The sequence below is a fragment of the Balaenoptera physalus genome (genome assembly GCF_965194825.1).
Source record: "Balaenoptera physalus genome assembly, chromosome: 20".
Lineage (NCBI taxonomy): Eukaryota > Metazoa > Chordata > Mammalia > Artiodactyla > Balaenopteridae > Balaenoptera > Balaenoptera physalus.
In genome coordinates, this window is record NC_138901.1 from 5,602,887 (window position 1) to 5,616,948 (window position 14,062).

The window sequence follows — 14,062 nt, forward strand, 5'->3', positions numbered from 1 at the left end:
CGCTTCCGCCCCCAACCAAGATGGCCGCCGGGCGGTAGCGCCGGGCGGAAGTAGCCTGTGGGGCGGCTGACGGGTCCATCATGGCGGCCACGGCCGCCTCCACCGCTCTGAAGCGGCTGGATCTGCGGGACCCCGCGGCGCTTTTCGAGAGCCACGGCGCGGAGGAGATTCGCGGGCTGGAGCGCCAGGTTCGGGCCGAGATCGAGCACAAGAAGGAGGAGCTGCGGCAGATGGTGGGCGAGCGGTACCGCGACTTGATCGAGGCGGTCGACACCATCGGCCAGATGCGCCGCTGCGCCGAGGGGCTGGTGGGCGCCGTGAAGGCCACCGACCAGTACTGCGCCCGCCTCCGCCAGGCCGGCTCGGCCGCGCCCCGGCCGCCGCGGGACCCGCAGGTTAGCCCCGGGCCCCCGCCCCCGGCCCGGCCGCTCCCACCCCCGCGGGTCGGTCGGCGCCCCCGGCGGGGCCTCACCTGCCTCAGGAAGAGCCCCCGCCGCCCCCTGCGCTCGGCTCCTGGGGGGACGCCCGCGGTCCTTCCCTTGCTGCTGACCCGTTCTCCGCGGTCCCTCGGCCGTCTCCTCGGGAGCCTTCCCGCGCTTCCGGGCCTCGCCCCCCTCTCCTCACTCGTGGGGTCGCCGGGCTTCTCTTCCCACCTGAGATGGAGACGCCAGGGGTCCCTCGCTAGACAGTTCAGCTCGTTCCCTGTATCACGTTTCCTGACATTGTTTCTGGAACAGAGTTCTCCCGTGTTGACACCGTCCCCCCAGGTCGTTCCTTCCTCCTCCCAATCTTCCTCCCAGCCCCGCCCCCACCCCACTCCCAGGAATAACTCCCACGGCCCCAAAGAGCTCTGCTCCCCTCTGTGGGAGTCGTTGCAGGCTAGTAACCAGCCATCAAGCTCTCGTCTTTTAATAGCGGAACATTTTCATTTTAAGGAACTCAGGTTATTCTAATCAGGTGATGCGAAGTGTTCCCCCCTGCCCCCCGCCCCAGACGCTAATGATTCGACCCCACGTGGAAGAATGCTGATCCTAATAGTGGAGCAGCCTTTTGTGCTCCTAAGGAACGTTGACTCAGGGTGGCAGAGTGAAAGGGTGTGGAGACTGAGAACGGTAAACACTTGTCCTTAAACCTGGGAGATCCTTGCAGCGACGTGGAAGAAGAAATTGCAAAAGTACAGTTTAGCTCCAGTTTGCAGCTTTTTAATACAGTCTGGGTCTTAGAAAAATGCAGGTCATTAGGCTGGGCTCACACGATAGAACCATAGAAGATTGGAAATTCTTCGCTAATTTCTGAAATGAGAGACTTCATCCCTCCCTAAGCTAATTTGTGCTGGCTTGTTTTTGGAAACATTTATTTTTATTCCTGTTATATCTTATTTATTCTCAGTCAAACCCACAAAAATTTGAGTGCCTTCTGTGTTCAAGGTACAAAGAATCAGAATTCTGCTCTAAAGGAGCTTACAATCTAGTTGAGAAATTAAGTCCATGGAAAGTTGATGAGAAAAATGTAAACAATTTAGAATAGCAGAAGAAGACATTTTAGGATAATGGGTGATTGATTCCCAGAATAATTGTGTACATTTACCATAAGAATTCTGAAGGAAGTCACTTCAGGCTCGGGTCCTTCTCGGTTAGGAGAGGCGTTTAGGATAGATGAGATTTAGAATAGGGGTCTGGAGTATGTAAAGACAATTAAAACCAAGTATCAATTTGATTAAAGCAGGGTCGGTCAACCTTGGTGCCGTTGACATTTTGAACTGGATCATTCCTTGTTGGAGATGCTTATCTAGGGCATCGTGGGTTGTTCAGAAGCATCCCTGGCTTCTTCCCACTAGATGCCAGTAGCACTCCTGTCCCCCACTGTGATAATCAGAAATGTCCCCAGAGATTGCCACGTGTTCCCTGGGGGATGAAATCCTCCTCCTCCCCACACATGAGAACCAATGGATTCAAGGGTCCCTAGAGGGACTTCCCTGGTGGTGCAGTCTTAAACTCGGGTTAAGACTCCATGCTCCCAATGCAGGGGGCCTGGGTTCGATCCCTGGTGAGGGAACGAGATCCCACGTGCCGCAACTAAGATCCCGTGTGCCACAGCTAAGACCCAGCACAGCCAAATAAATAAATGTTTTTTGTTTTTTTTTTAAATGGGTCCCTGGAAGAAAGCAGTGGAAGGACAGGAAACCCCTGACCACCAGGCTAAGATACTAGGCAGTAAGGGGCTTTTTAGAACTGAGCAAAGGTACGATCTAAATGGCCTGTGAAGAAGGTTAACTTGACAGCAAAGGAAAAGGATAGGTTGGAGGGGACAGAGAATGAACACAGCGCAAGCGAAATGTTTTTGGATTCACCGAAGTGTGAGATGATGGTGACTTGCAGTAGAATCATGGAAGTGGTAGCAGAAACCTAGGTTGTAGGGGCTTCCCTGGTGGCGCAGTGGTTGAGAATCCGCCTGCCAATGCCTGCGACACGGGTTCGAGCCCTGGTCTGGGAGGATCCCACATGCCGCGGAGCAACTAAGCCCGTGAGCCACAACTACTGAGCCTGTGCGTCTGGAGTCTGTGCTCCGCAACAAGAGAGGCCGCGATAGTGAGAGGCCCACGCACCGCGATGAAGAATGGCCCCCACTTGCCGCAACTGGAGAAAGCCCTCGCACAGAAACGAAGACCCAACACAGCCAGGAAGGAAGGAGGGAAGGAAGGAAGGGAGGAAGGAAGGGAGGGAGGGAGGGAGGGAGGGAGGAAGGAAGAAAGAAAGAAGGAAAGAAGGAAAGAAAGAAAGAAAGGAAGAAAGAAACCTAGGTTGTAGAGATGTCGACAGAACCATCAGAAGGACATGAATTTCCTGGGATCTGGGGGCAGAGTGATGATATATGTGAAGATATTGAGGGAGGTCAGATGGCTAAAATGTTTGGTAGGGAGATGAATTTAGTTTTAGATCACTGATTATAGAATAGCAGCGAAAGTTCCAAGGGGAGAAGTCTGGCAGCGGCAGAAAAGGCTCGACGGGGATTCGGGGCAGTGGCGAGGACCACAAGATGCGGTGGTGTTCTGCCGGGCGCTGACGTTTCAGGGAGGAGAATCGTGAAGGGAGAGGACAGACCGAGATGAGTGCAACGTGAAGATTTGGTGGAAGGTCGGTGAAGAGGAGCAGCCAGCAAAGAAGCCCACGATGCACTCAGAGCAGCAGGAGAAAATGTAGGAAGGCCGAACGTCAAGCAAGGGAAGGGGAAAGCTCACGCGACGGGCGGTGCATCGGCCCCCTGATACCCTGTCTGTGCGATGACCAGATTCGGTTTGCCCCTCCATGGGACGGAGCAAAGGTGCAACTGGTGGGAAAAGCTTGACTCCAGTAATTCTGCTACACGAACCTTGGTGCCTTGCTGAGCGGCATTGAATCTGGCTTCATGAAAGCTTTGTACCCCCCAGATACCCCCATACTTCTCCCCTAGCCGGCCCCACGCTGACCTTGCTTTTGTTTGTCCTGACTTAGCTCTGTGCCTTTCCCCGCAGCCACAGCAGCCGTCCCAGGAGAAGTTCTACAGCATGGCTGCCCAGATCAAGCTACTGCTAGAAATTCCTGAGAAGATCTGGAGCTCCATGGAGGCCTCTCAGTATCTCCACGCCACACAGCTCTACCTGCTGTGCTGCCACCTTCACAAGCTGCTCCAGCTGGATTCTTCTAGTTCCCGATACAGCCCTGTCCTCTCCCGGTTCCCTATACTCATCCAGCAGCTGGCGGCGGCCAGCCACTTCCGGTAAAAAGACCTTCTCTGGTGATGGCCGTACTCCCCCACTCCAATTTTATGGAGTGTGTCTCCTTTCCTGAGGTACTGGGGTTCTTCTCCCAAGATGTAAAAAGCTCCCTGTGACCTTTGTCATCATCTCTCTAGGTCAGCCATCCTGCATGAGAGCAAGATGCTGCTCACATGCCAAGCCGTGTCCGACCAAGCTGTGGCCGAGGCCCTGTGCTCTGTGATGCTCTTAGAAGACAGCTCTCCGCGCCAAGCCCTGGCGGACTTCCTGCTGGCCAGAAAGGCAGCTATTCAGAAACTGCTCAACCAGCAGCACCACGGTGGGTGTGGCTGCTCTCCACTGTTTGCTCAGTAAACACGGGGATGGAGCAGGCCAAGCTGAGGGAGGCCGAAGCTTCCACAGCATTCTCTGTTTCTAACTTTACTGAAGGAGTTTCTTAAAAGAGGATGGTTTCTTCTCGTAGGTGCTGGTGTCAAGTCTCAGATTTGCTCGTTGGTGGAGCTGCTGGCCACCACTTTGAACCAAGCTCATGCCCTTTTCTACACTTTACCGGAAGGTCTGCTGCTGGATCCATCCCTGCCATGTGGCATGCTCCTCTCTACTCTGGACAACGTCACCGGCCAGCATCCTACTGGTGAGCTCTTAGCCAGCCTCTTTTATTTTCTGGTTCATTCATTTACTGAGCATCTGCCATCTGCCAGCTACTGTGCTGGGCTCTGGGGATACAGCAGTGAATTGGACAGATATGGACCCACTTTCATGGAGGTCAGAGTCTAGTGGTAGAGGCAGATGTTGAACTTGCGGATATGCAGATATCTGCTTAATATCAATATTGGTCATTGCTATAAAGGCAGAGTACAACTTGACTTGGTAGCATTGAATGGAGGGACCAAGGCCAGAAACTTCCTTGGGGACAGGATCTTTAAAGTGAAACCTGAAGGTTGAGTAAGAGTTAGTCAGGCAAAGAAGAGAGTTCCAGGCAAAAGGCAGAGGAGGTGCAAAGGTCCTGAGGCAAGGAGGATGTTAGTATATGTGGAACTGAAAAAAAAGCAGGGGAAGCTGAGGGGAAGTGGGTGAGGGGAGGAGTAGCATGAGAAGACACGTGGCCAGTTTATCGTTTGGGACCAGAGAATACAGCGCTGTGTGAACAGAGCAGTGGATAGCCTTCTAGGACCTTCCAGGCTTGGTGGTCCTCCTGTTATATGTTCCCGTGCACCCTGTACTTTTATTTGTCAGTATTTGTCCCAATTGGAATTAAATGCGTTTGGCATTTATGGGGCAGTGGTTCCCCCTGGGGCTGGAGTGGACGCTGAGAGCTCACCATGAACCAGGTGACAGACGATGGGGGCAGTAGAGATGGAGCTGATTGGGCAACTCGGACATGTGTTTAGCAGACAATTTGGTGAGGGATTGGCTGCGGAGGGTGTGGAAGGAAGGGGTCCAAGTTTACTAGAAAGGAGTTTTTTGTTTTGTTTTGTTGTTGAAGTATAGTTGATTTACAATGTTAGTTCCTGGTGTATAACAAAGTGATTCAGTTATATATTCTTTTTTAGGGTTCTTTTCCATTATAGTTTATTACAAGATACTGAATATAGTTCCCTGTGCTATACAGCAGGACCTTGTCGTTTATCTGTTTTATATATAGTAGTTTGTATCTGCTAATCCCAAACTCCTCATTTCTCTCTCCCCGCCCTTTTCCCCTTTGGTAACCATAAGTTTGTTTTCTATGTCTGTGAGTCTGTTTCTGTTTTGTAAATAAGCTCGTTTGTATCATTTTTTAAGATTCCACTATAAGTGGTATCATATGATATTTGTCTTTCTCTGACTTACTTCACTTAGTGTGATAACCTTTAGCTCCATCCATGTTGCTGCACGTGGCATTATTTCATTCTTTTTTATGGCTGAGTAACATTCCATTGTGTATATGTACCACGTCTTCTTTATCCATTCATCTGTCCACGGACATTTAGGTTACTTCCATGTCTTGGCTGTGGTAAATAGTGCTGCAGTGAACACTGGGGCGCATGAATCTTTTCAAATTAGAGTTTTCGTCTTTTCTGGATATATGCCGAGGAGTGGGATTGCTGGATCATATGACAAGTGTATTTTTAGTTTTTTAAGGAACCTCCATACTGCTCTCCATGGTGGCGGCACCGATTTACCTTCCCACTGACAGTGCAGGAGGCTTCGACAAGGAGTTGGTTTGAAAGGGCTGCTGGCGAGTTTACTTTTGAAAATGTTGCCTTGGAAACAACTGAGACCTTGGAGTGGGAACGTGGGGTGGAGAGGCGACTGTGGGTCCAGAAGAGAGCAGTGAGCGGTCTGGCCGGGGAGACACACACACACGGTGGGTCTGCAATGGCTGTTGTTTGAGGCCTTGGGGTGGATGACATCATCAGTAAGAGGAGGGGATGACGGAGGGCTGAGCCTCAGGAAGCTCCGGAACCCAGAGGTCAGACGGAGGAGGCACAGCCAAAGGTGGGAGGGAAACGAGCAGAATGTGTTGACAGCCCTGAGGTCATCTGCAGACACAGATGTATGTTAAACAGTCTCATTTCTGGCTCACTTTATCTTTCAACGGAAGTTCTCCCAACGGAAGAACTTTCAACGGAAGTTCTACTTTTAAAATGCCAAGCATTCCGTAGCCCTCATTTTTCTCCTTTATCTTTTTTCCCCCATTCCTTTCCTCTCTGTCCTTTGCCTTCTCAACCAATAGGATGGAAGAGCTGGAGGGAAGCTGCCACACTCTCTCCCTGATGAGGGGAGGCCTGGACATACTCTGTGCTTTCTTTTTCCCCCTATTTCAGGGGTCTAGTCCGGCTGCCCAGAGGAAGACTGGATGATTTTTGGAAATTCCTTCCAGGTCCTTTATTAATTTGCTGTTCAAAGGATGGTCCCGATTACCTCTCCCTTGGCCTTCTCCTTAGGAAAGGGCATTGGTGTTCTGCAGGAGCACATGAAGCTGTGCAGCTGGTTCAAACACCTGCCCGCGTCCGTCGTCGAGTTCCAGCCGGCTCTCCGGACGCTTGCACGTCCCATCAGCCAGGAGTACCTGAAAGACACGCTGCAGAAGTGGATCCACATGTAAGTAGCCAGAGCTTTCCTGGCGGGGGGACAGGACCCACCCAGCCTCGCCTGTGACCACAGGAAGGAGGGAGAGCCCTGATCTCATGGCTGGTGCTCTGGGTCAGGCCAGCCCCACCTCAGCCGTCTCTCACTACCGTCACAGCGCTTAGCCCCCTCTGGGAGAACCAAGAGGGAATTTGTCTTTCAACATGTGACGTAGAGGATTTTAGACCCTCTTTATGTTAGAGTTCTGCCACTCCTATGCTTTTATTTAGTGCAGTGTTGTGTGTGTTTGTTTTTTTTAATTGAGGTATAGTTAATTTACAATATTGTGTTAGTTTCAAGCGTACAGTAAAGTGATTCAGTTATACATACATATATATATTCTTTTTCAGATTGTTTTCCATTATAGGTTATTACATGATATTGAGTATAGTTCCCTACGCAATACAGTAGGTTCTTGTTTACCTGTTTTATGTATAGTAGTGTGAATATGTTAATCCCAAACTCCTTGAAGTGTTTATATATTTATAAACACTCTGATACATAATAGATATTTACATAGTAGGACCCAGGTAAGAGATTTTCAAATGGAGTCCAGCTATTTTTCTTAATAAAGGTGTGAACACCACGAAACTAATGAAGCCCAAGAAAAATGACTTTGTTGCAGGTGTAACGAAGACATTAAAAATGGGATCAGCAACCTGCTTATGTACGTGACGAGCATGAAAGGTCTCGCGGCGATCCGGGATGCCATGTGGGAGTTACTTGCCAACGAGTCGATCCATCACAGCTGGGATGTGATCTGTCGGCGGCTTCTGGACAGGCCTCTCTTGTTCTGGGAGGATTTGATGCAGCAGCTGTTCCTTGACCGACTGCAGGTGAGGTGGGAAATCGCGTGGTCCAGCTGTTCGGTGGCCAGTCCCGGTGTGCTCTTTTGCTTGCCTGGGGAGACTCCCGCCACTCGCTAAGTTTATTCTTCCCCTGCCGACTTAGCCCAGGGGTGGCTCTTCTGGATGGTGAGCCATAAGGATGAACAGATTCTGGTGCTGAAGACGAGGCCAGGCCTCTGTCGGGCGGTTGGGAGCACGTGCACGTCCATCAGTGATGACGTCGTGCTCCGCCACCACCGTGCCACCTTTCTGAGCGTGGCGGAGAACACTGGATGTTGGCATAGATTGCCACTTAGTGCTCTGGTTTTGAGGTTTCCTGGAAAGAACTGGGATTTGAAGAACTCTTCTCTCCTCTGCTTTCAGACTCTGACAAAAGAAGGCTTTGACTCCATCTCCAGCAGTTCCAAAGAGCTCCTCGTTTCAGCCTTGCGGGAACTTGAAAGTAGCACCAGCAGCTCCACTTCAAATAAGCACATCCACTTTGAGCACAACATGTCTCTCTTCCTCTGGTCTGAGAGTGCCAGCGACCTGCCTCCCGATGCTGCCTGGGTCAGCGTGTCAAACCGGGCTCAGTTTCCGGGCAGTGGGCTCTCCATGAAAGCAAAAGCCATTAGCCCTTGTGTACAGAGCTTCTGTTCTGCCCTAGATTCGAAACTGAAGGTGAAACTGGAGGACCTCCTGGCTTACCTTCCCTCTGGCGACCCGTCACCCCCCAAGGACGTCTCCCCCGCGCAAGCCAGGCACTGTGCCTTCGACAGATACGCAGACGCGGGGACCGTGCAGGAGATGCTGCAGATGCACTCCGCGGCCTGCGTCGGGCACATCACGGACTGCGTCCAGGCGGAGCTGCAGAGCATCCAGCAGGCTGTACAAGGGCAGCAGGACGCTCCCGACGGGGTCCAGCTACACTCGGTCCTTTTCATGGCCAGGCTCTGCCAGTCACTGGGAGAGCTGTGTCCCCACCTGAAGCTGTGTATCTTGGGAAAATCAGGGAGCACCGAGAAACCAGCAAGGGATTCTAGGGCTCTGAAAAAACAGGGGAAGGGCAAAACTCAGGAAATAATTCCCATGCAGGCCAAGTGGCAGGAAGTGAAGGAGCTCCTCCTACAGCAGAGCGTGATGGGCTACCGGGTCTGGAGCTCGGCGGTTGTGAAAGTGAGTGACACGTACACGTATTCCTTCTGTGCCCGCCAGGCAGTCCCCATTTGTGTCTCCTTTTTGTCCTAGTCTAGGCTGGCCAAGCTCAGTAAGGCCTTCCAATAGTAAGGGAATAACAATTCTTATTTCACACGGTTATTTTCATTTATCTCTGCCAGACAGCTCAAATGTAAAAACTTTTCCATTCGTTTTAGCCTACATTTTATAGACAGAAACCCTGGATTTTTTTCCTTCCTTCTGATGAGAATGAAAGACTTTCTCCCTGGACAAGGGTCTCTGCTTTCTGCTCTTCAACCTAAATATCATCGTCTCCACTGGCGTCTTGAGAGGTGGCCCCTGACATCTGTAGGGTAGTTGGCAAGCAAATCCCCGCTGCTGGCATCAGCGGTCAGTGAGAAGAAAAGTGATGTGTGCCACTCGCCATCCCACACACGGCGCGAGCAGCGGAAGCTGGTCTCCAGATGACTCGAGTAGCTTGAGACAAACTCCACAAAGGCTCTGAGTGGCCTACATGGATATTTGCTTTCTATCACCAGGTTCTGGCTCATGGATTCACCCAGTCGTTACTTTTAGATGACGCTGGCTCAGTCCTGGCCACGGCCACCAGCTGGGATGAAGTGGAAATCCAGGAGGAAGCAGAGTCTGGCAGCAGCGTCACGTCCAAGATCCGACTGCCTGTCCAGGTGAGCAAGGGCCACCACGAGGGGCGCGCCACTGGACAGGGGAAAGCCTGCTCTGTGGAAAGGACCGAGGCTTGAGAAATAATCGTTCAGCGTACAGCTTGTGAGGAAGGGCTGCAAGGAGCACGTGTAACTTTCTACTCTGGGGGCAAAGAGGGCGTGGGGCCAAGGAGATAGGAGACTGTTCGAGGAGTCAGTGCATGAGTCTGGCCTTTTGCAGCACAGACTCTGTGCCAGTTAGAGAACCACTCACCCTAAAGTGGAAGCAGCAACGGAAAACACGGTGCCAGGCCACCAAGGGAATGACAGCGGACGTCACTCGTATCTGTTCACTGGTCTGCTCTGAGAGGGGCTGACCGGAGGGGTCAAGGTCCTGGCGTATAAGCCTAGGTAGGGTAAATGAATCCACTTCTTAGCCCGTCTCGTGGCATTGGTGCAAGTTGGCAACTGGACATTCCTTTGTTCTTTTAGCCGTCCTGGTATGTACAGTCCTTCCTGTTGAGCTTATGCCAGGAAATTAATCGGGTTGGAGGCCATGCCTTGCCCAAGGTGACGCTGCAGGAGATGCTGAAAAGCTGTGTGGTTCAAGTAGTAGCTGCCTATGAGAAACTCTCAGAAGAAAAACAGGTGAAGGTAGGTGTGTGAATTTTTTTCCCATTAAGAACAAAAACTGTAGCTTTTTCTTGGGTTTGGGCAGTTCACACCCAGGATTCCAGGTGATAAGGACCACTTGCCCCGGGCTATCTAATCGGTTGTGGCTTCCAGCTCCTCGACTTTAATCACACCTATTCCCAAGGGTCAAGCTGGTCATCATTGAAAAGGCAGTTCCGTACCAGTGGCGAGGATGAAAGCCTCAAAGTTTTGTAGAAAGACCTGCTTTCCAAGCTCAGCACTGCCACGTGGTCACTGCAGGCTTTGGGCAGATCATTAACCTGTTTCCTCAGGATGCAGTGGGGTCACGTGCGCTGCCTTGGTGGTGGGGGGGGGGGTGGTAGTGTGAGGGAGTGCGAACAGTAGCGAAGCACAGCACACCCGCGGTGGGGAGCTCCTGTCGCCCAGCCCTCCACGCCCTCAGTGCTCTGCAGCCCTCTGCCTTTGGTGCATACTCCCATTGCATTACTAACATTTTTAACACAGGACCAACTCCTGACTTGCGAAGGAGTTCAGATTAAGTCTTCTCTCCTGAGTTTCCTCAAAAGGCCTCTCCTTCATGCCAGGAGCTTTTTTCTTTTAAAATGACTGTTTACAGCACCTGAGACCTTTTTTTAAGGGCCGGGTCTCTTCCCTGCCATTAGGTTTTTAGTTTTGTTGAAGACCAGGTATCTTACATAACTTATTTTTGTTGTTATGAGATTAAACTGGCCTTCTGAGTATAAAAATCTTCTGAAATAACCAGCTGAAACGCAGCCAAAACCTGAAGCTGTTTATTCTCAGATAACAAGTCATCTCCCTTAATGGGTGGGGACGGGAAATTCATTTGCAGAAAGAAGGTGCATTTCCAATGACCCAGAATCGGGCACTGCAGCTGCTTTATGATCTGCGTTATCTCCACATCGTTCTGACGACCAAGGGTGAAGAGGTGAAAAGTGGCCGCAGCAAACAGGACCCCAGGTAGGTATGCTCACCCCCCACTGCATCCCTTCCAAACCTGCACAGCCCCTTTCTGGGAAGCCACTGGAGTCAGCCTCACGTTGCCCATTAGTTGTGTTTGTTTTCAACAGTAAGGGCTCATGTTACCAGCAAGATCTTTAAGAACGACCACCTGCTGGATAGATTCCACAGTCAAGTGTAGTAGGTGGAATCTCATTCCTTTCTTCTGAGTCAGCCTACCAACTGTGGGGTGTAATTTGAGCCTCCGGTACCCTCCCCAGCAACAACCTGGGGAAGTTGTGGACTGGACTTAGACATGCCATCAGGTGTAAACTCCTGAGGATCATTTAAGCTCGATGATCAGTGACAAGTGGGGCTAAGCCAGCAGTTAAGGAGAACAGACCCAGTTCCAGGGTTTCTCTAGCATTAAAACACCCAAAGATTGGTTTCTGTCCTACAAAACGTGGTGAATGACCCACTCAATCCTTTTTTCAGAGTTGAGAAAGTGGCTGACTACCTTGAAGCGCTCATTGACCCGTTTGACCTGGACGTTTTCACACCGCACCTCCACGGCAACCTCAACCGCCTGGTGCAGCGGACTTCGGTAAGCCCGGGAACTCGCTCACCATGAACGAAGCGCCACGGGCTCAGATCACAGCACAGACCTGCCCAGCACATAATGCTCCAGGACACAGGGGGGAGAGGGGCTAAGACACAGAGCTGAGTTTAGTTACAGGGGCCGACAAGAGGATTAGATCAAACCTCAGGGCTGAGGCAACGCTGGGATGACCCCTTTAGTTGTGAATAAGGACTATTCAGGTTTTATCAAGGCCTCAGAAAGAGGAATACAATCAAAGAGCTATTCCGACTCGGAGATTCTGACCTGTGGGCAGTGATAAAAGTGATCTTGGAGCATTAACACACTCAAAAGAGCATCTCCCCAAAAGGATGGTTAGAAACAAAGTAGTGATTGATTACCGACAGAATTTTCTTTTAAGCGGACAGTTCAACACCCAGCCTGTTACCGTGCTCCGTCTCTCGTCTGGCAGGTTCTCTTTGGATTGCTGACGGGTACAGAGAATCAGTTCACCCCCAGGAGCAGTACGTTCAACTCCCAAGAAGCCCATAACATACTGCCTCTAGCATCAAGTCAGATCAGGTAATGATTCTGAGTGGTTTCTGCTGGGGCCCCAAAGCTTCCTGGTCCTTCTCCTGAAATGCCCTCATCTTGCCTTGGAGGTTTGGACTTCTTCCACTGAGCATGACAAGCACTCGAAAGGCCAAATCAGCCGGCAGAAGCATCGAAACCAGAGCCCAGGTTAGTGCACAGAACGAGAGGTTCATCCCCATCGATCCTGCCCCGTCTCCCACCAGACCACCCGATCAGCTCCCCTTTAAATAACCAATAAAGGACCAAATGACAGGATGCACTAGTGCTGCTTTTAATGGCGGCGCAATATAGAAGTACAAGGTGCTACTAGCTTGAGCTAATAAGAGGTTTTAAGAGATGCCCACTGACACTATCAAGTAGCCTCATAAGAGAAATGTATCTCGGGCTGCCAAGGCTGTAGCAAATACGCAGGACGGGATGGAGAATACTTCTTGTGTTTAACAGGGTAAGAGAGTTAACTGCTAACCCTTCACTATGTACTTATTTGGAAAAACAATTGCTTTGTTCCAGTGATGGTTGCACCTCTCATTTCTTAGTCGGGTGGGAAATACAAGGAAATGTGCTTTCTCAAGTTTACATGTTCTTGTTAACTCACGTTTTGTTTCAGTAGGCTGCCATCCGTTAAGCCTGCGGGAGTCCTCCTGGGTATTTCTGAAGTGTGTTGTGTACGCATGTGTCTGAGAGCTCCAACAGCTTGCCTCCTTCCAGCATTTAATCCTTGTTTGCTTTCTGATTAGACAAAATATTCGCCAGGTATCCTTTCCATATTCCCTGCCATCAAACCCAGTAAGATCCAAAATCCTCGTCAAACATCTGGTTTTAAAACTTGGGAGATGGTAGTAAAAAAAAAAAAGTTTTTGCACAAGCCTCCCATTCTGTAAGCCCAGGCCTGTGCTGTACCTTTCCCTCACAACTCTCCGTTTCTGCTTCAAGTAAATGACCTTTCAGCTCTACCCGCATGAGAGGAACAAACCATGGAGAGAAGGTACACGTTTACCCTCTTCCTACCGTCCTCAGCTTCAGATTTTACTTCCGTCACGTACTAAAATCCCGTTCTGCCCGTGTCCTTGCCCAATCTGGACTAAGCAGGGTCCCCTTCTAGAGCTGTCCGTGCTTCTCAGATCTGCTGTGTGTGCCGTGTGGACCCCAAGCGGAGTGGAGGGCGAGCAGGCCGGGGGCCCAGTAGACGCTAAGGCACTTTCCTCTACGCACAGCGGCAGGCTGCTGTCCCCCCGGCACTCTCCCGAGCAGACGACCCGACGCACGCTGGCTCCTTGTTCAGACAGCTTGTCACCGAGGAGGAGGACTCGTCTGCGCCCTCACTGTTCAAACTTGGGTGGCTCTCTAGTATGACCAAGTGACACGGGACAGTCCGTCTCTCTAAATAAATACTCCTGCATTATTTCTTCTAGAAGTGCCTCTGCTCATTTGTTTCTAAGCCACACCAGTCTTTCCAGTTGCCGTGGTGGAATGGGGCCCCCTGGTTCCCGTTGGGGGTTACTTTAAGCATGAAGTGAATCCTTGTCCAATAGTTTCACAACACTTGTGACTTCAGACACCAGTTCAGAGAGCTTACGCTGTGTCAGCCTTCACCAGCGCCTTAATTCTCGACACTACAAGGCGGAATTATCAGAGAGCACACACAAGCTGCTGCTGGACAAGTCTGTGAATAAGACAAAGTCATTTACGTATTCCTTGACTGTCCGAACTGAGCAATGTTTTCTAAGTCTGAGATGTAGGCTCTGGAGGA

General features: G+C 50.9%; 2 protein-coding genes across 6 annotated transcripts in view; one reads left to right on the top strand and one right to left on the bottom strand.

Moving 5' to 3' along the window:
- The window catches only part of SLC39A11 (solute carrier family 39 member 11), a 426,997-nt gene extending 426,200 nt beyond the window's left edge, over positions 1-797 (bottom strand). Inside the window, exon 1 of the mRNA XM_082439852.1 lies at positions 473-797. The gene's annotated coding sequence lies outside the window, so the exon portion shown is untranslated. The remainder of the gene's footprint in view (positions 1-472) is intronic.
- On the top strand, positions 37-13,726 carry COG1 (component of oligomeric golgi complex 1). 5 transcript variants are annotated; one of them, XM_082439839.1, is made up of 15 exons: positions 37-395; positions 3,512-3,756; positions 3,892-4,073; positions 4,218-4,388; positions 6,682-6,838; positions 7,491-7,701; positions 8,077-8,868; positions 9,408-9,554; positions 10,023-10,184; positions 11,035-11,162; positions 11,637-11,745; positions 12,191-12,300; positions 12,381-12,459; positions 12,920-12,957; positions 13,527-13,726. In XM_082439839.1, the coding sequence occupies exons 1-14, from the start codon at positions 81-83 to the stop codon at positions 12,920-12,922; spliced, it is 2,811 nt and encodes a 936-aa protein (XP_082295965.1). In that variant the 5' UTR covers positions 37-80; the 3' UTR covers positions 12,923-12,957; positions 13,527-13,726. The 5 variants fall into 5 exon arrangements, with proteins under 5 accessions (XP_082295965.1, XP_082295963.1, XP_082295964.1 ...); XM_082439837.1 differs by having other exon boundaries at positions 12,923-12,957; XM_082439838.1 differs by having other exon boundaries at positions 12,920-13,726.
- Positions 13,727-14,062: the final 336 nt, after the last annotated feature.